General features: G+C 35.5%; 2 protein-coding genes across 2 annotated transcripts; both read right to left on the bottom strand.

The window, feature by feature from the left end:
- Nucleotides 1-4263: 4263 nt before the first annotated feature.
- Nucleotides 4264-5241, bottom strand: Pex2 (peroxisomal biogenesis factor 2). The gene has a single exon (XM_089243776.1). It carries the CDS (start codon nucleotides 5146-5148, stop codon nucleotides 4306-4308), a length of 843 nt encoding a protein of 280 aa, XP_089099902.1. The 5' UTR covers nucleotides 5149-5241; the 3' UTR covers nucleotides 4264-4305.
- A 2909-nt stretch (nucleotides 5242-8150) lies between these two features.
- On the bottom strand, nucleotides 8151-20347 carry ND-ASHI (NADH:ubiquinone oxidoreductase subunit ASHI). Its single transcript, XM_089243775.1, has 5 exons — nucleotides 20151-20347; nucleotides 17497-17714; nucleotides 16586-16653; nucleotides 14799-14889; nucleotides 8151-8404 (listed from the first exon to the last, which is right to left on the bottom strand). Exons 1-5 carry the CDS (start codon nucleotides 20242-20244, stop codon nucleotides 8330-8332), a joined length of 546 nt encoding a protein of 181 aa, XP_089099901.1. The 5' UTR covers nucleotides 20245-20347; the 3' UTR covers nucleotides 8151-8329.
- Nucleotides 20348-20412: the final 65 nt, after the last annotated feature.

The following is a 20412-nucleotide window of genomic DNA, read 5'->3' as shown; positions in this document are numbered from 1 at the left end:
GAACCTAACAAAGTTTTTTCTGTGTAATGCTTGTTATGTATAGTGCTGCCATCCGCCAAACTTTTCTAACTATGAGTGAAGTGTAATGCTTGAAGATTTTATTGTTGTAGGCCTGTTGCTCTCTATGGATAGGTATTTTAATGGCGAGATTGGCTCGCATTAGCGATTCAAATTTGGGAATCACGGAAAACCAACTTCAGCTGACCACCACTATGGCGACAGTGGGGTTTCAACCTGGGTCCTTGCAATGTGAGTTTGTCACTATGACCACCCACCACAGCAGCGGGACCGACCTCCACTCCACTATCTCTAATTTTCCGAGTCTTTTTTTCCACCACCCCCCTCTTGGTACTCTATCAGTAATGATCTTTGGCGGCGACTGTCATTTTTGGCTGGTGCTAATTAATTACTTATGTAAAATCATTAGAAAGGCAATTGAAAACTATCAGTGTCTCAGCATCATTTACAATCGATCCCATCCCCGACTCTTAGTACCAGAGATCTCACGAGCATGAAGCCCTTCTATAATAAGTAGTTAGAGACTCAGCACACGAAGCGGTTACTCAGCGATCGAGTCAAGCGGCAAGAGCGATCGTGGCAAATTTTCAACGATATGGCCGATTATACAATTCATAAGATTAGCATCCGCCAATGGGCCAATTTTGTCCAGTCCAATGGGCCGCACCAATGAACTGGACAATTTTTCGCCTTTGTACCCATATTCTTACTTTCCCACCACTTCTTCCACCTGTTCTCTGCTTTGTAATTTTCTTTCTTGTTATTTTGTGCACTACATAAAAGTTTCATTTTTTTACATATATTCTATTTTTCGTTGTTAAAATATAGAAAGTTCTAGCGACGAGGAGGCTACCATCATGTTCTATTTCTACGAAAAAATTAAAAAAAAAAGAGAAAGCATTGGGTTCATCCCTACATTGAAAGGAACTTGCATAGCAGCCTGTTTGTGGCCGATTAATCAGAAGAGACCGATCGGGGACTCTGTTTTATTTTGGGGGCACTGGATGAATCTCATTGTTTTCTGTTGTTTAAAATTGGAATTTGCCACAGCTGAAGCCAGAGATAAATCCAGTCTGGGTCCCCCACTAAAAATCTGCGTATTGGGTCCTCACTACTGGATGTGGGGCCCTGGATTTTATTCGTTGTAAAATTAATAAAATTGAAAAATTTTCGTGGCCCTCACAGGAAGGATGTCCGACAAACCTCATTTCGGGTTCCCCTGGTTGAATCTCATTGATTTTTGTTGTTTAACATTGTAAAATTTACAACATCAATATCGAGATTAATCCAGTCTATGGTCCCACTAAAATTCAGCGAATTGCAGTCTGGGGACACAATTTTTCAAATTCAATTTTATTAATATTTTAGATGAATGATAGCAACACATTAGGTTAGTAAAAACCACCAAGGATCCCATACTGGTTGTTACAATGCAGTTAATTCAATAAAATTTCAATTATCATATAGTGTAAAATAAAGAGTCACTATGTAGTGATTTTTGAGATTGAAAATATCAAAATAGTAAGAGGGGTTGGGGGGGAATGCGATTACACAAACACATAAAATACAAATATATATAAATAATACAATAATTCAATGGTCACGGGGGGGGGGGTGCTTTAGTGATTATAAAAAAAACTATAAATCAACATATGATTATGTATGAATTGGACTGGCAGAGCAGAGTTGACAGCAAAGGTATCTTAATGAATAATATGTATGCATTTTTGCAAAAATGGCTACTACTTCTTTCGCATTTTGTGAAAAATGTGACTGTAGCTTAAACCCTGGATTGAGGTGTCTTATCAGTTTGATCGTGAAAAAGTGAGCGTCGATGAGTTAATTACTTGTATAAAGGGAGAAACTTTTAATTCCCTGGTCATGATCACTGTTTGTCTTTATTTTATGTGCGCTTACCTGTTTCTTCTGTGAGCAGAACAACAATATGTCATACACACCTATGGTATGTTTTGTAATTTTGCTATTGGGGGGAGCTTATCACAGTGTGCAGGTGCACATACCTACAGTTTAGATAGAACGGTGATCATAATATGAGGTTTAATCAGAAAAATACCTGACCATAATTTTTCCTCATGAACCAATGAAGCTAGGGAGCAGGGTTTAAGCTACGGTCGCATTTTTCGCAAAATGCGAAAGAAAATCGTAGAATGCGAAAAAAGTAGCAGCCACTTTTGCAAAAATGCGTACAGGCGGTAGGCAACGTGTAGACATCCAACCATCAATCATTACATTAGGGGTCATTCAAGTATTACGTCAGCATCGGGGGGAAGGGGGTTTCGGATTTGATGACGGGGGGGGGGGGGGGTTTCAAGGTTACTTACGTCATCAACCACCCTTTTTGAAGATATGAAATATTCTAAGCTGCTAACTAAATTTTGCTGACAAGGGGTGGATGGGGTCAGTGTTTTGCTGACAAGGGGGGGGGGGAGGAGTCAAAAATGGCTAAAAATCTGCTGACGTAATACTTGAATGGCCCCTTAGCATCGTAGCATTTTGCTAAAGCTTATCCTCCCATTTTCGCTTTTTTGCGAAAGGAATTTTTTATCCAGCTTAAACCCTGCTAGGGAAGCATGGTTTGGTTCATATATGTAGGCAATCCTAGTGTGCATGCTTGATTTTTTTTTTTTTTTTCTGTCTACAGAAACTACCAGTTACTGACCTTGATGAGTGAAGAACCAGAAGTTAGTGCTGTCGCATTTTCCCTTTTGATAATATGGTGGAAAAAAACTTGAGCAATGCATTGAATTTTGTGTGAAACTTGGCGATTCTACAAAGAAAACAATCCACAAGATTCAAGACCCTCTCGGATGAAGAAATGGGCAATACACTGCTAAGGAATAATACAACCACCTCAAAGATGACTGCACATCAATGGGGAGTGAAGCATATTGTGGTAGGTTCTCAACATACAGAATCAAGATCATTATTGACAAAGTGAGGACTCTGGTAATCACGATCACAGAACTTCCAGACAAGGCGAGCGTTAACACTGGATCTGTTCATTTATTTTGATTGACAATCTAGTTTTCAGGATGCTAAGTCATGCTGACTGTCTTCTTAGACTCAGGTGGCATGGTTCATTACAAGCACGCACTGCACAGCATAATCATCACTCAGGATTTAATACTAAGAGGTTCTGCACTATAATCAGTTCCGTCATGTGCAGTGGTTGTTGTTCAAGTTTTTCCTGCCCTTTTATCAAAAATAAATATATGAGCTCACTTACACGTACTCATTCATCAGCAGTCTGTTGGTGACTGGCAACCTCTGCTGGCAGGAAAAAATTCAAGCTTCACACACTAGGATTGCTTACATATCAGGGTTTAAGCTACGGTTGTATTTTTTGCAAAATGTGAAAGAAAATCTTAGAATGTGAAAATAGTAGTAGCCAATTTCGTAAAAATGTGTACAGGAGGTACAAAACGAGTCGACATCCAACCATCAATCTTTAGCATTATAGCATTTTGCTTTTCCCCTCATTTTCGCAAAAGGAATTTTTTACTTAGCTTAAACCCTGTTACATAAGTGCATCAAACCACATTTCCCTCGCTTTATTGGTTTATGAGCGAGAAATTATAGTCAGATACATTCTGAACAAACCATGTACACTCAGTGGGAAACTCTCGATAACGGACACCCTTGGGACAGAAAATTTTGTCTGCTAGCAGGGGAATGCCCATTAATTGGTAATAAGACATACTGAAGCATGTTGACATTTTTTTAAAAATTGTCCATGGTGGGAGGTTTTACTGTACTAAGTTTGACAAATTATTAAACCATTCAGTACTAAGATATGACTACTACTTAACTGTATATACACCTCATACACATTCCTCCTCGGAATTTCTAATGAATCTCACATGTTGGAATGTGTGTTCTGAGTGAATGTGTGGGCCCCTAACATCTATATTATAGAGTTGTGCTTGTTTCGTGTTCATTCTGCCATCTGTCTTACATTTTCTGAAGTAAAGACGGAAATGCTTGAATTTTCGTTATGTCGGTATCGTGTTGTGGGTCTGCCTGCTCTCTGTGGAGAGGCTTTTTAAATGAAAGACCGGCTCAAATTCGCTCCTTAAAGCTAGAAAATTGCAGAAAACCAACTTCAGCCAACCACCACTGTGCCATCATCGGGGTTCGAACCTGGATCCTTAGGATGAGTCCAGCAAGATGACCACACAGCAGCCTAAGATATGACTGTATAAAACCGAAGAATTCTTCACTGAATCAAAAAAAAGAAAATACAAATTTTAATTATTTCCAAAATGATTAATATGGGTCAATTATTCTAACCACATTAATGGACACTGGTTTGACACTGCTAATGCCCTCAGCTGCAAAACCACATGGACAAGAATAATGCGGATCAGCAAGAACATTGCTCCCGATGCAATAATAACAAAAAACATGACCGCAGCCGATCCCAGAGGGATTCGTAGGAAGAACTCCACAAATGCTACAAAGATTTGAGAGCGATTCAGCTTTCTTAGAAGAGAACTTAGAGACGGCAGCGCCAAAACCGTTTTTAATTCTGTGCACATTAACCAGAGGGAGTATGAACGAAAAAAACTCAGCGAAGCCATGCCATAAAATTTCGCGACTGATGCTTTCATAGGAAACCTCTCGCAGGAGCTGCTTTGATTGGTAGCAAGGTTCGAGTCCCAATAACCGATCATAGATGGTAGGATATCTACCGTTACGAAGAAAAACGCAAAAGTTCAACAGTGACAGCAACTTGAATGTTATCATTATATGTCTATCAATAACGTCCAGTACAGGAACTGATCGCTGACGGGAAGTCGAGGAGTAACACCGGAACACTCTACTCCACATCCACGGAGCCAATCTCATCAGAGCCAGTGTACGCAGTTTCCACTTACTGTCTCTATAAACTATGCTGAAGAGATTTTGGCCGAAGGTCCCGTCAAATGATCTCAGAGATAGCTCTAGAAACAAATATCGGCATATCGCATCGATTTCCGGCCATATTCTTATTGTCAAAGACGAGGGAAGGTACTGGACGGATTTCTTGACTTGGACTATGAAGTGATTGAAGAGCTCTTCATTCCATGTTATGGCATCCAAATTTTCTATTCTGGGAACTTTCGACATCTCGCCAATCACGGGGCACGTAGATTCATGAAAAACTTAAAACAATGTTTATTTACGATATTTCCTGACTCCTCTTCATCCTGCATGACTTGACTTAGCTTGAATCAGTGATGGTAACTTCTTCCAGCAAAATTTCCTTTTTGACTAAGATGACCATACGTCCCGTATTTCCCGGCACAGTCCCGGTTTTCTTTCTTTTTCTAGCCGTCCCGACTTTTCAGCAGAAGTGTCCCGGTTTTTTCCATTTTTTTACATGACGCCTACTTGGATTTTTATTCTTTATTAAAGTCAAAGATTGAAATTATTTTTCAACTCATAAATTATATTATCATAATTACAATTACAAATAACAACATTAATCTCCCACATTTGCCTTGGTGAACGCTTTATTTCGTAGAATTCACTGCAATTTACAGTAATGTTTCGAGGAAATATGGTCAGGCTACATAGAGGAGACTTTAATCATTCGAGCCAGTGATGGTAACTCGTGGGAAATTTCCCATATTCGTGGAAAAAATTGGGCAAAATTCACCCAAGTGGAAATTTCTTAGCATTTGTGGGAAATTTTGAGAGTTCATCAAACAAAAGAATTCTTGCAAAAAATAAAAAAATTACTGCAGTGCAATACATTTCTATTGTAAAATCCTTTATTTCGTATATCCCCCGCTAGATGGGAGCACATTTTTCTGAATGCCTAGGAAAAAATTTAGTCAAAATAAGCTGACCATATTTCTTCGAGAGAAATACGGGACATTGGGATTCCAAATACGGGAAAATACAGGACATTGCCAATTATCGCCAAATCCAAAAAAAGTTGCCAAATATTGTTGAAATTACGGAAAAATCAAAATGGGGGAAATGAACCATTACTGCAAAGTGAAGTGAATTAAAATGAATTCCACGAAGAAAAACGTCAACACGAATGTGGGAGATTAATATTCTCTTTTATAGTTGTAATTATCATAAAACAATTTATGAGTTGAAAAATAATGTCAATCTTTGACTTAAATTAAAAGTAAATATTCAAGTAGGCTTCGTGTAAAATACGGGAAAAACCGGGACACTTTTGCCAAAAAGTCGGAACGACCATAAAAACAGAAAATATCGGGACTGTCCCGGGAAATACGGGGCGTATGGTCACCCTACCCAAACCAGCTTTTTCAGGGCCCTTCTGTGGTTCATTTATAGTGTGAAAAATCAAAAAGTGATAAGAATCGTTCTGGTCCTATCAGCCCTGCCCTTGTGGGGGGGGGGGGGGGGGGGTCATGCCGAGAGGTATGTATATGTATAATATACATATAACAACAGTGCTCCCAACACACAGGGTCGGGGTACCCGGGGGGGATTGTACGTATACCTTCATGGGAAAGTTAAAAGTTTTCATTTCCAGGGTCCTTGATGGATCTCATTGTTTTCTTGCTGCTTTAACGTTGAAAAATTTGCGATAGCGGAAGCACAAGATATATCCAGTCTGGGGGCTCCAAAAAATTTGCGAATTTGGTCACGGGTAGTTGCGTGGGTGGTCCTGGATTTTATTCGTTGGTAAAACGAATACAAATGAAAATTTTTCATGGCATTCGAACCGGGGGATGACCGACAAGCTTCCAAGTCGGGGGCCCCATGTTTACAGGTTTCATTTTGGGGACCCTGGATGAACCTCGTTATTTTCTGTTGTAGAATTTGCAACAGCGGAAGCCCGAGATAAAGCCAGTCTGGGGCCCCACTAACAGTATGCGAATTGGTGTCCCGGGTAATTGGTAGCGGGCCCTGGATTTTATTCGTTGGTAAAACGAATACAAATGAAAATGTTTCACGGCAATCGCACCGGGGGATGACCGACAAGCTTCCAAGTCGGGGCCCCATATTTACAGGTTTCATTTTGGGGGCCCTGGATGAATCTCATTATTTTCTGTTGCACAATTTGCAACAGCGGATGCCCGAGATAAAGACAGTCTGGGGCCCCATTAAAAGTATGCGAATACAACGAGTAACTGATTGGGGGCCCTAGCTTTTTTCATTGGTAAAACGAATACAAATGAAAATTTTTCATGGCACTCGCTCCGGGGAATGACCGACAAGCTTCCAAGTCGGGGGGCCCCATGTTTACAGGTTTCATTTTGGGGCTCTGGATGAATCTGATTCTTTTTGTTTTTTAACATTATACAATTTGCAACAGCGGAAGACCGAGATAAATCCAGTCTGGATTCCCCGCTAAAAATCTGCGTATTGTGTTCCCACTACTGGATGTGGGGCCCTGGATGTTATTCGTTGCAAAATTGAAAAAAATGAAAAATTTTCGTGGCCCCTTATAGGGGTGTGTCTGACAAGCTTCCAGGTCAGTGCTCCATAGGAATGTTGATAGGTTCTAATTCGGGGCCCCTGGATGTATCTCATTGATTTTTGTTGTTTAACATTGTAAAATTTGCAACACATCGGTAGCCCGAGATATATCCAGTGTGGGCCCCACTAAAATTCAGCGAATTGAATCTGGGGCCCCAGTTTCTGGGGTTGCTTGATGAATCTCATTTGTTTTTTGTTGCTTTATCATTATTTTTATTAAAATTTGCTTCTTCAGTAAGCTGGTGCTTTCACACGTCTCTTTTCATAGCACGCTGATGAAGTGGGACGAAATAAACAAGATATGTTGTGAAGAGAAGTGGAGGGGGGGGGGCAGAGCCCCCCTAGTAATTATATAAAGTTCTTAAAAAAATTTTAAAACTCAATAATCAGGGCTTGAGAAGCTCTAGGCTGTGAATTTCTATGCATAATTACCAAATTGGAGATGACTAGAAAAAATTCTGAATTTTATATCGGCATGTCTGTTACGGAAAGAGTGGTTACTAAGTCCTTGAAAAGTTTTAAAAAATTATTTGTCCTTTCTCCCTTCAAAAACAATATGCTTGGCTAAGAAAAATTTGGCTGGTGCCCAATTATTTTTTCCCCTGGATATGTAAAGCCCTGTCAATAATTGACAGTCAAAAATTTAATTAAAAATCAAATGCTTAACTTTCCTTTATATTTTAATCAACTTTATATTGTCTCCATGTAACTCAAAAAAAAGAAAAGAAAAAGATCTAATCTGAAAAACCAATAATTCACACAATTCTTAACTTCAGTTGTAGCACATAAGGAGGGAAATGTACATTGCGATCCTCCAGAAATTTGAACATCTTGTAAGTTTTCACGAGGTCTCTTCCTCTTCTGCAACCTCAAAAGAATAATGAGTCACTCCCATGTTTGGATATTGCTTGCCTACCTATGAGGACAAAAAAAAAGTTGATTAATTTTTTAACCATAAATAATCATACACTTTTTGTTTTCATCACCATGATTAGAGTGTTTTCCCCCCGCTCCACACATTTATGCTTCCCTTTTCGACCATTGATACAGTCGATGCACAATTTTATGAATCTCCAATTTATGAACACTCTTTTTTATGAACTGGTTGTCTATCCCAAACAGCATGCCATAGAATAGAATCTTAAAATTTGTTATATTTTATGAAATTCCCATTCCCCCATTTCACAAACTTGTCTTCTTTCTGCCATTTTTTTCTTCCAGCTGCCTCCAGAGTTCACTGTAACCGAAAGTAAATTTCAATTTGGACCGTCATAACAAAAAATAAAGTGGGTGGGGGGCAGAGAGTTCATTAATGTTTTTTTGTCATCCCCAACATGCAGATCAGTAAAAGATAGTTGTGGTTACAGCATGTGGTTCCAGTGGCATTCCACCTTCCCTAGAATATTTCACAGAAGAGAGATTCACGCGTGTGCATGTGATATGTTATCTTGCATCAATTCCAAGGAATTTTATATTTACCAAAACAACGTTGGAATTAAGCAAACGAAAATAAGGTTTTTTAATCGTGAATAAAATTGAGTGACTTATTTTTTATTTCCCACATTTTTTATTGTTTCTCCTATTTACAAACTCTCAATTTTAAGAACTAATTATCAAGCTTGTAAAAGCAAGTGTCGACTGTAATATGCAATAGTATCTCCATAATTAGCATACAGTTGAGCCCTGCTAATGAAAACGGTTGATGAGAATTGTGTGTGTGAGCCCTGTCAGAGCAATCATATTTCCCTACGTACAATCTGCTAATTATATGTTAAGAAACCATCATGATTTTTTTTGTTCAAGATTATATATTGTCATGTATTATTTTTTCTTCTGCGGTTGGACAGAAATAAATATTTTTTGAAATTAATTTTCAAAAAATAATTAGATGTCCATACAGCCTACAGATACAAGTAGAAAAATTGATTTTTACCACAAAATGATGAAGGTACATTAGTGCAACTTTGAATGAAAGTTTATTATTGGTTATTTTCAAGGTTTATTTAAAAGTTGAATGTAATGTAGTAGTAGTGGCCACATTCAACAACAAACACCAGCAGGTTTGGTGTATATCAACATCTCACATTTGCACCATGACACACACATCTTGTTTATACAGCGTGCCCTGTAAGTCCTAATGGGGACCTTTATCTCATCAACCATTTGTTGTAGAGATAAGGATCCATATTAAAAAAGAAAAGCAGTCATTACTCAGTCTATCAAATTTTCCCAAACCCCTTCCAGTATTTTTCCTCCCTCTGACCAACCTGTCTTCGCCTGCTCTTCCTTTAGTCCGCCCCCTCACGAACTGACCCTCCTTAAATTCCTGTTTACCACTCCAAAATAATCCATTCAGAAACTGTTTATACAAGAAGCATAATCAATAAAATTTCTTCCTTTGAATCCATCCTGCTGGCCCATAATCTTAGTGGTTACAGAAACATGGTTGCAGAGTATTTTATTTATTTATATTAGTGAGAAATGAGAAATACAGAAAAAAGGGGAGAGAAAAAAAATTACCAAGGAACCAAATGGCCGTTACTGGCAATCATAATTTATAATTTGATATGAAACTTATAAACATGTAAACAAAAATATTAAAAATAATTGACAGAACAAGAGTGAACAGAAAGCAAAAAAAAAAAAACACAACTTAATAGGTCATGGTGGCGATAATATTTCGATTGTAGAGGAAAAAAAAAGGGGTAAAGTAAATTTAAAATGTAAAGTAGGTCCAAATGTAGTAAGGGAAAAGAAAGAAGTTATAGGTGGGAAATTCATCCTAAAAAAACTCTTCAATATTATTTATTGAAAACAAGTAGCATTTTAATTTTTTTTTTAAACTAATAAGGAAGTATTATTGTTAAGGAGTTGATTAGGCAAAGAGTTATAGAATTTAGGAATACGATATGAAAAATGTAAAATAAAGTAATATTAGCAACTGAATTCTTGCTACCAAATTTCTCTGCCTTTCATAAAGATAGAAATATCCATGGAGGGGGCGTTGCCCTTGTTTTTAACAGTTATATCCCTCTAATTGAAATTCCTGTTGAATAAAATATTGAAATTTTTGGTGCTGAATGGCATCATCCCAGCTACACTCCCATTGTAATTTTTTTCCTGTCCTCTTATGTGCCCTCTTATTATGCAGTCCCTCTCGGGGAACCATGGTATTGGTTCCCCGAGCCCAAATAGCATGGTGATAAGATGCTTGTCTACCACTGTGAAGGTTGCTGCCACGGTCCTGTGTTCAAACCCTAGGGAGGATATAGATATTTTCCCTAACGAACTTGAGGTGACCACCAAGAGACAGCATCTTCATTTCCAACCAATCTCATTAATGACAGTAAATGGCAAGGCTAGAGTTGGTTTTTGGTGAAGTAGTAGTAGATTGTACTATTTTGTCATTACATAACTTCTGCATCCTCTTGTATAGGCCTCGGACAAACAATATTGGATAAATAAAATTTCCAGAACAACACCAGCACTCATATCACCATAGTTGTAATTCAAAAAAAAAGAAAAAAAACTCTCAAAATGTGTTCAAAAATCACTCTGTGTAAGTTTCAAGAATGAAAATACAGTGTGTCATAAAATAAAAAAATTCAATTTCTATTATGGTCCCCTTGTCCTCTAACTTTACATTAGAAAATTTTTGTTGCTGTCTCTCTCTTGAGGCAAAAAAAAATGTTTCTAAGCATAATATTCACTGAGATATTTGAAATCAAAATAAGAGAAAATTTAGGAAGGCACATAAATGAGGGATAGAAACACTGTCTGTTAGTTTATGCTGTTCTTTTCCAACTTTTTACTGAATTTAAATATCTCTGCAAATATTGTACTTAGAAACAGAATTTTTTTGTTGTCTTCAAGAGAGACAGAACAACAACGTCCTAATCTGAAGTTAGAGAGGCCATATAAAATTAGATTTTTTATTTTATGGCACACTATAATCTCACTGTCAAAACTGGTACAGAGTGATTTTTAAACACATTTTGAGCTTTTTTATTAGTGGCGGGACAAATATTCGGACACTATTTGGCATTTGGTCCTTTTGCCGAATATTCGTTTCGACCAAATAATGCTGTGGTATTTGGTCGAATATGTGTGTAAATCTAAGCAAAACAAACTAATTTGAAAAAATTATATTAATTGGGATTTTTTTCCTATAAATTAAAAATTTACTGATTATATTTTATTGAGTGGTGTATATTCGTTTCTATGAAAGAGGACGGATTTCTAGGATAAGGAAAATGTGAAACTGAAAATATAATCCTACTCCAATAAAGTGGAAGTGAGCATGAATTACACAAATTAACTAACTCAAGGATGTATCCAGACAAGATATGTACTGAGTTACTGAAAGGGCCAAAGAGCACCTGAAGGAGAAAAATATGAAGATAAGTAGTAAATTTTATGATGCCTTACTAGTTGAGTGAATAATGGTCGACACTCTTAATTAGATGTATGTATAATTGGTAAAAAGTGTTGGAAAAAATTGATGCCGCAAAGTAATATTAAAATACAATATATGATTGTTAAATTTTATTGTCAGTATCATGACAACGAGTCTTTCAATTCACCATTTTTTTAAATATTTATTTAAATAATATATTTCATAATTAAAATTCAATCATTTAAAATTACCAATAATTTTATTTTTAATTAGAAACATCAGTTTTATTCATAACTAGCTATAATACCTGGCGCTGCCCAGGTTTTCTTCAATGAGGCTTTTTGGATCACGCGATTTCCCCTTTCTTTTTTTGAGGGACATACAAACTGTGTCTAAGTTGACCAATATGGCGACTTCCTGCATGACTCATGAAAGAAACAAATCTAGATTTAAAGAAATGTAGAAATTAATAAATTTTTTCCTTTTTTAAAGGAGCGCTAGGTATTTCGATCCCCCCCGAACTTCAGTTATCTATCTGCCTGTCTAAGCTTCCAAAAACACTTAATTAAAGCTGTAGAATGTTTGATGTACTTTTTTTTGGCCCCATAATTAATTTTAGAAACATCCTAAACTATATGAATTAATGCAGTTGAATATCAAAAGACAATACGGAGACATTAATTTTCATGCTTGAGAAGATATAAATAAAAAGTTGAAATCAATGTTATCGCATGAATATGCAACTCAAAAGTAGATCTGGCTAATCACTTCATATTTAATTTTCTGGGCTTCGTAGCTCCTAAGCAAACTCAATATTTCAAAAATCGAGAATTCAATACAATTTTTAAAATTATTGATATGGCGAAAACCCACACTGAATTTCTGCATTTCTACAGTAAAATCAGCAATTTTAATACTGATTTCTATGGGGATCATCCTTTGCCTTACCCTCAAAGTGATGCTGATGATGGCATCTATTCAAAAAGCTCTGCTTACTGGGAGGATTGAAAAAAGTGACAAACCATTATAAAGGCACAAACTATTATACATACACTGGCAGCGTTAAAGTGACAAACCATCGTAAACACATATACACCTCTGAAATGCATTGCTAGGAAACCAACTGTTGTCCAACAGTTTATGTCCATTTGGGGCATTCTTTTCTGACGAAATTTTAAAGTAGCCTATTGTTCAAGTCGGGTCTTATTTGGTATATATGCAAAATTTGGTGACGATCGCGATTTAAAATTGTAGATTTGTATAGAGAACATACACACAGAAAATCAATTTTATATATATAGATTGTGATAAATTTTAAGAAAATTGATATTTCCCCAAAACTTCAGCCATATCATTATTCGTCACATCTCTATTTTTTATATTAGAACCATACACCTCTGCAATGAACGGTTGATGAGATAGAGTCTGCATTAGGACATACAGAACACCCTGTAGGTGCACTGGCACTGATGGACCAGTATAAAACCCTGCTTCCTATCTCCAAGAAGAGATTTCCCGGGGAGATGGGTGCATTCGGAAGTCCAACAAACTTTTTTTTTTAATTCTGAAGAGGTAGAAAAGAAAAAAAGAGTAAGCTAACAAATTTGCTAACTTTAACATTAAGGGGAAAAAAGGAATAAGAATTGTGTATGTTGTGCATGCATAGTCATAATAAATCATTTTGAATTGTGAAACTTCACTACACAATGGTAATTGATATGTAGATAAATCCCTCTACAATCAGTGCTCAAAATCATTGGTGGTCCTCTGGTCCGACACCAGTGATTAAATAATCTGACCACAGAGAAAAAAATTATGGTGGTCCAAAGATCCAGTAGCGAAAAACCTCACCAGTCAGTTTGATACATTTATTTATGTGAAGATATTTTGTTTCAATTATTTGGTAATCAATGCTGTTGTTTTATTCTTAGCAAAAAAGCTATTCAGTATATTTTCCTAATAGCAATCAATTATCTTTGCAAAATGTTTCCTGAAAATGCAATTTAAAAATAAATGCCTCTTTAAACCTCTAAACTTGTTTATCGATAAAGCCATAAAATCAACAGTGGTGGCTTATAAGGTTTGACTATTGACTAGAGTTCTAATTATGTTTTTTTTTGCACCCCTTGGTGTTATATCATTCTTCTAAATCACAGAATATTTAGGAAAATTAATTATTTTTAATGTAATTAATTATTTTTATTTATAATGTTTTTTCAACACTAGTTAGAAAATGCCTGTTGTCTAATATTAAACGTTAACCCGACCCCTCACTCTTGATCTTACAATAATCCCTAAACCCAGTGATGTATTTTCTTGGTCCATAGAGTATCATTATATTGAGGTCTCTCTCTCATACTGCATTTACATTTTTATTACACTGATTACTTTCAAATTTAAAACAAAATTACTGACAAAAGTAGACTATAATCCATCGACGGCTCTTGCACTTCTTTTACGGTTAAGTACATAATAGACTGTCGATTAACTGAGCCTCTGTCAACCATGGTCAAAGACAAGGTGGACTGATCACACACTCGTTTCACTGATTTTGCATGATGGATAAGAAAACTAGTTGAATTGGTGGTTTGAAAATATTTTGTATAAATATTGCATTTACCATAATGTATTGAAATTTTTCATTTGTATGTAAATAAAGTCACCTGTAAGCGAATCAGCAAAACTTTTATTTTTTATATTTTTTGCTGCCTCAGTTAACCAAGTTGAATCTGGTAACATCCCCCTTCAAAGTTAATCAAGGTTTCAATGGAATTAAGTTTGTCGTTCCTTCACAACTTTGTCAAATGCAATGATTTTTACACAATGCCTAATTACATTGGATATTTCATTTGATGCATGCAGCATTTTAAAATATTACCATTGGGTGACATGGAATATAAATTGAAATCCATACCCTATCTATCTCTCTAGGAAATCTTTCTCCAAGCCAAATCAAAAACCAGATAACTGCCACCATGCCTATTTGGAACATGATCATCTTTGGGCTAAATACAAAATTGAATATATTAACAGTACATAAAACAGATTTAATCTATTATATAGTGACCATGAAAATCATTTATCAAACAGAAAATGTAAAGGAAAAAAAATTGAATGATCCTTTTCGATTTACTTTTCGGCTACCAATCGCCAAACTGTAGTTAGAAAAAAAATTATATGCAAATTAAACAAACCAATACAGTGATGCTTCAAAATTTGACACTAATCTGTCATTATTACAAAAACATCAAAAATAAAGGATCCAGCGATTTTGCATATCAGTATTGAAGAAGAAAGTTGTATAATGAAACAGCACTGTACATCGTCGTTTCAATACTACAACTTGATAACTTGAAAATTTGTGATTTTTAGCTGTAAAAAATGGCACATCTTAGAATGTACTTCAATACTAGAACTAGGCAATCCATAACATAAGTCTAAGCAAAGTTATTCTTGTTTGTTTCTATGTAGTATAATATTAAATATACACTTCATAGTCGGTGTTTAAAAAAAAAACCCAAGTTTTTCCCCCCAAAACATCAAAAATTGAATTATCTAGTTATAGTATTGAAGCAACAATATAGAAGTCCAGTTTTAAGTTTTGGAATTAAAAAAACCGACATCTTTCATTCTGCAATAGGGAAAAATCTTAAAGAATATGAGAGATGCATGAAACCCCATAAACCCACCAAAGATGATGTAAATCTTCCTCTTTTTTTCCCCTCATACAAAGTAAAAAAAAATACCTTTTTTTTACTTTGTATGAGGGGAAGAGTATGCCAAGTTATTTACCGAACTAACCCTAATCTTATATATGTAAACAGGGCTGAAGAGAAAAAGTAGAACCCAAATTATCCGACCCTTGTTTATCTGAAACTCGGTCAACACCAATTTTCCTCAGGAATAAATTTTTCTGGTCGATATGGAAATCATCATGGAGAACTGGGATCTTCCTCCAATGAAAATAGATATTTCAATAGTGGCAAGGAAGCATTTCAATTCAACAAAACCGTAGTTTTTGAGCATTCTTAAAAAAGCCTTGTCTGTAAATAATCCCTCTACAACGATATTTTTTCTTGGACCACAGAACAGTTCTGTAACTAGGACTTTTGCCGCCAGGAACAAACATTATTTTGTCACCCAATAACTTTAAAATTCTAGAATTTTGTAATTTATTCTTTGTTCCCACCTAAAACTGCTGCCCCCTAAATTTTGTCACCTGGTGCAGTTGCCATTCTCTGCCCCCTATAGTTCTCGCCCTGCCACAGAGTAGTTACATCGAAATTTTACAGTACTTGTAATACTAGGTTGTGCATGAAAAACCAGCCTGTAACCCTGATGCAAATTCTTCTAATAACCCTTATAGATGAGATCTTATTTCTGTCTGTACCACACATATCAGTCTAATATTCACTAAGTTCACAGTTGATAGACTTAAATTTAACAACATAAATATGTTAGGGCCAAGTATACACAAAACATTCTTGCATGTACCAATTCGCTAAAAATTCTTCAGAAGAATGCTTACAAGGTGCATGCATGGTTAAGTAGTAGTTGATGGGAACATCTATTTGACCACTCTGGGGGTATTTAAATCTAACAGAATGAAACATAAGAGAGGTTTTTGTGCAGTTAGCTGGTAGTTTTTTGTGTCTCAAACCCTGTATATATATACTGGAATGTATTGGTAAATCAACTTACTAGGACATTGTTTTTCTTTCTGCCAAATTTATTCTGTCTTGACCATACATGTCAAAATCAGTATGAAGCTATAATATCAAATAAAAAAAGCATTAAGACAGTCATAAAAACTCAGCTTATCAAAAACCAATAATTTAAAATTTAATAAATAATAATTTAAAAACCTTGATAGTAATTTCTGTGCAAAAAGGAAATGTTAGACCAGTATCAATCACATGATCATTGTGGTAAATTGTTGCCAAAACATCAGAAAAGTCTACTATAACAAGAGTGTAATGATGATGCAATTAATGGTGTAAGAAACTTTTTGTTGCAAGCAATAAGAATTTTTATCAGACTTTTAGTGCATTTTTCATTTGAAAGAAATCTAGTTTATTTAGTAAGATAAATGCAGTGGTGAGATTCAGCCAGTTCACATTAGATAGGTAAAAGCAATACTTTATTTTTTGTTTAATTTAGCAAAACAGTACACCAGTGAGTTTTTACCAATATACCAGTGTTTCCCAAAAAAAGAATGAACATTGGGCGATGGAATAGTCCAAAGGGGCGATAAAAGCTACTGGTTTAACATAGGATCCTATGGGTTCGCTCGAGTAGAGAGACGACAAAAGAAAAAAAATTTCTAAAGAAGGGGACAATGGAACAAAAAGTTTGGGAAACTAAGCCTTACACCCTCACTGAAAAGTTCTTCACTGAAACATACTGTTCAAGCAAACATTACACACATATTCAAGCAACATCACACATACAGAAACAGTATGACACTGTTTTTGTACCAAATGTATTTACATATATAACCAATTTAAAAACTCGTTAAGTTATTTGATTCCCACTGCCAGATAAGTATGTGAAATAACATTTATGAAAGTACTGAAACAATTTGAAGAAAAAACATATAAACTGTTTCATACAGGCTCTCCATAATTTTTTCTCAAATGAGGGTAATCGAATAATTCATATGGATTTCTTGCTTCTGCGGACACTGGTGGCAAATCTGGATAATCTCCATATCCTTCTTCCTCTGGATAGGGCTTGTAATCCTCGGGTATCAAATTATACTTCTTAGCTGCAGCTATGCGCTCCTCTTCGGTACGTGGATATGGCCCAGGCTTCCAGTCTTTATTCCATTCTAAAATGAATAATATAAATAAAAATCTAATTAAAATAACTTTCAGAGATTATAGTCCCATATTTTTATTTCCACAAAAGGAGAAACTGATTAGCCTCCAGTTACGCTTCCTCTCCAATAAGGAAGGTCTCTTCATCTAAACCAAGCAGCAAAACCCGTCTATTGCCATTGTGGGCACTTTACTACTATTTTACCTCCCTTTCAGGAGTTAACAAGTTGTGTTTTCTTCTTTTTCCCCTCACAAACTGGTTGTGATGACAAAAATACAGTTTTCTGCTATAGAAAATCCAAGCGACATGATGCATCACTTTGATGAACTGACCATCAGCGGATTATAATGAGTACGACTTTCGTTGCTCGTTTTATGTGAATCATTACAATCTTCATCTCATTCACATTATATGAGAGCTCAGAAAATCTCTCACATCCATAACATTTATTCATAATAAATCCAGCAAAATAACTTGCAAGTTGTTTGTTTTGAATTTGAAGTAAAGACGGCAGAACTTCTTTGGAACATATAAAAGACATTCTTCAGAAACAAACTTCACATAAAAGCCTGTTTATAAGAGTTAGGTGGTTAACTAGATTTTGAGTCATCAAGTACTCAAAATAACTGTCCCATCATAAATAATAAAGTAGTGACAGCTCATTGTATAATACTAGCCCATACCTACTAACGCATGCACATAGTGCCCACTTAATCAAAAAATAGACCAGCTCCTATTCTACTCTATACTTTATCACTCACCAACTAAACTCGTGTAAACGGCCCTTAATGTCTGCATATATTTTAAAGTACTCAACTTAAAAATTTAATTAACTACTAAATTATACTTAACCCATGTAAACGAGTCTTTAGGCACACAACACAAAGTATTCCGACATATCCCAATTCATGTTTCTCAGTAAGTCATTCCTAACAGGCTTACAACAGTATAATTATTTATTCATTTGCATTTCACGCACTGCGAGTTGAGAAAAAACTCATAGTTTAAAAAATTGATTGCAGATGACAGCACTACACATATATAACAAGTATTACACAGAAACAAACTTCACAGAAGGTTCACTATACACACACACATTCCAACATGTACCAATTCGTTAGAGGTTGCACAGAGGAATATGGACGAAGTGCATGTCTGGTTTAGTAGCAGTAGTAGTCAGTCATTCCTAAGAAACAAACTTCATGTTAAGGTGAGTTAACTGATTGAGTAGTTAATTTAAAGTTGTGAAGTACTATAGAATGTGTGCCAATGCTGTAGGTCATTTACACAGGTTTAGTTAATAAGTGATTTAGGGGGGTTAAGTAGAACAGGGCGAGTCTATTTTTTTTCTTCTGATTATGTAGGCATTATATGCATGCATCAGTGGGATGGCCTTGTATTATCCAATGAGCTATAACACACTGTCTATAATGTTAAACCTACACATAACCAGGGATGAGCAAGTGACTAGAAAACGGGTATTGGCACTTAAAATTTTCAAATTTAATTGAAGATTTCTGAACTGGAGTCTAAGGGTGACAAAAATTTTTTTGAATCCATTACACTACATCATTGAACATGGGAAAAGTAAAATAAAACAATATTTAGGACAGTTTTCCTTGAGCAACTATGCTTGGCTCCTAAAAGTTTAAGCTGGTGCATAAATATTTTTTTTAACTTGTCAAGCCCTGCCAATAACAATATTTTCTGTGGTCCTGGTGGAATTCCTATTCAATAGGACATAGCACAAATGCTCAAACTGTCTACAACGGTAACTTCTCTTTCGTAATATTTTTCTAGGTCCTTACAGTAGTTATAGACAGGTTTTATATACTGTATATGTATACACAGTGAAACCTCAATACAACAATAATCTGCGGACCAAGGGGAAGTATCATTGTAGAGGGAATTATCTTTATATCGAGAAGTAGCGGTTTATCATTACAGTATATATATTTCTAAACAAGACTTGAGAAAATATCATAGAGGGATTTATCATTGTATCAAGTATTGTTGTGAGGGAAGTTTCACTGTAGGTAAATACATGTACAGACCAGTGCAAAATTAGGACACAAACGAACAAAGAGAGAGATATAATGGAACAATGAGGACGTCACTTCCCACATTGTCCCAAAAGCAAAAAATGTTTCTGATGATGGTAATTTTATTTACAATATATATGCAGTATGTGTATATATACGTGTAATAAACATACATATTTATTTATATAACACTTTTATTTACACCACGAATTTTAATTAAAAAATCCACATAAAGGACCTGGCTTAAGAATGTGAAAGTCATGGTCCCAGTAAATACACATCACAAAACAACTGCAACAAAAATAGACCAAGTACTAAATTTCCTAACATTAATTGGCATGAAATTTTATATTCATGTAAACATGGATAATGGTGACCCTATAGGTCATCACATCAGAACTTACTGGTAATACTCGCTGGTCTCAAAAAGTTCAGATTTTTCGATAAATGAGGATAAAAACCTCTCCTACAAATGGTAAAAGTCCGTAAAAGAGCCATGTTTGAAAATCGTAAACAATTTTTTTTTATTTCTAAATTCGATAGGTTAAATTTTTCAGGGCTTTTTACATTTTTTTTTTTGTTTACAACATGAAAATTTAGATGAAAGGCAACAGGGTCTTTCCACCTACTTTTTATTTTTTTTTGAAACCGAAACAAACAGATATA

This window comes from Pholcus phalangioides, unplaced genomic scaffold, assembly GCF_987345545.1.
Source record: "Pholcus phalangioides strain wild (caught in Gottingen) unplaced genomic scaffold, Ppha-v1.0 ptg000015l_1, whole genome shotgun sequence".
Classification (NCBI taxonomy): Eukaryota; Metazoa; Arthropoda; class Arachnida; order Araneae; family Pholcidae; genus Pholcus; species Pholcus phalangioides.
Note: the sequence above shows the minus strand (reverse complement) of the source record. Positions and strands in the feature narration are given on the sequence as shown.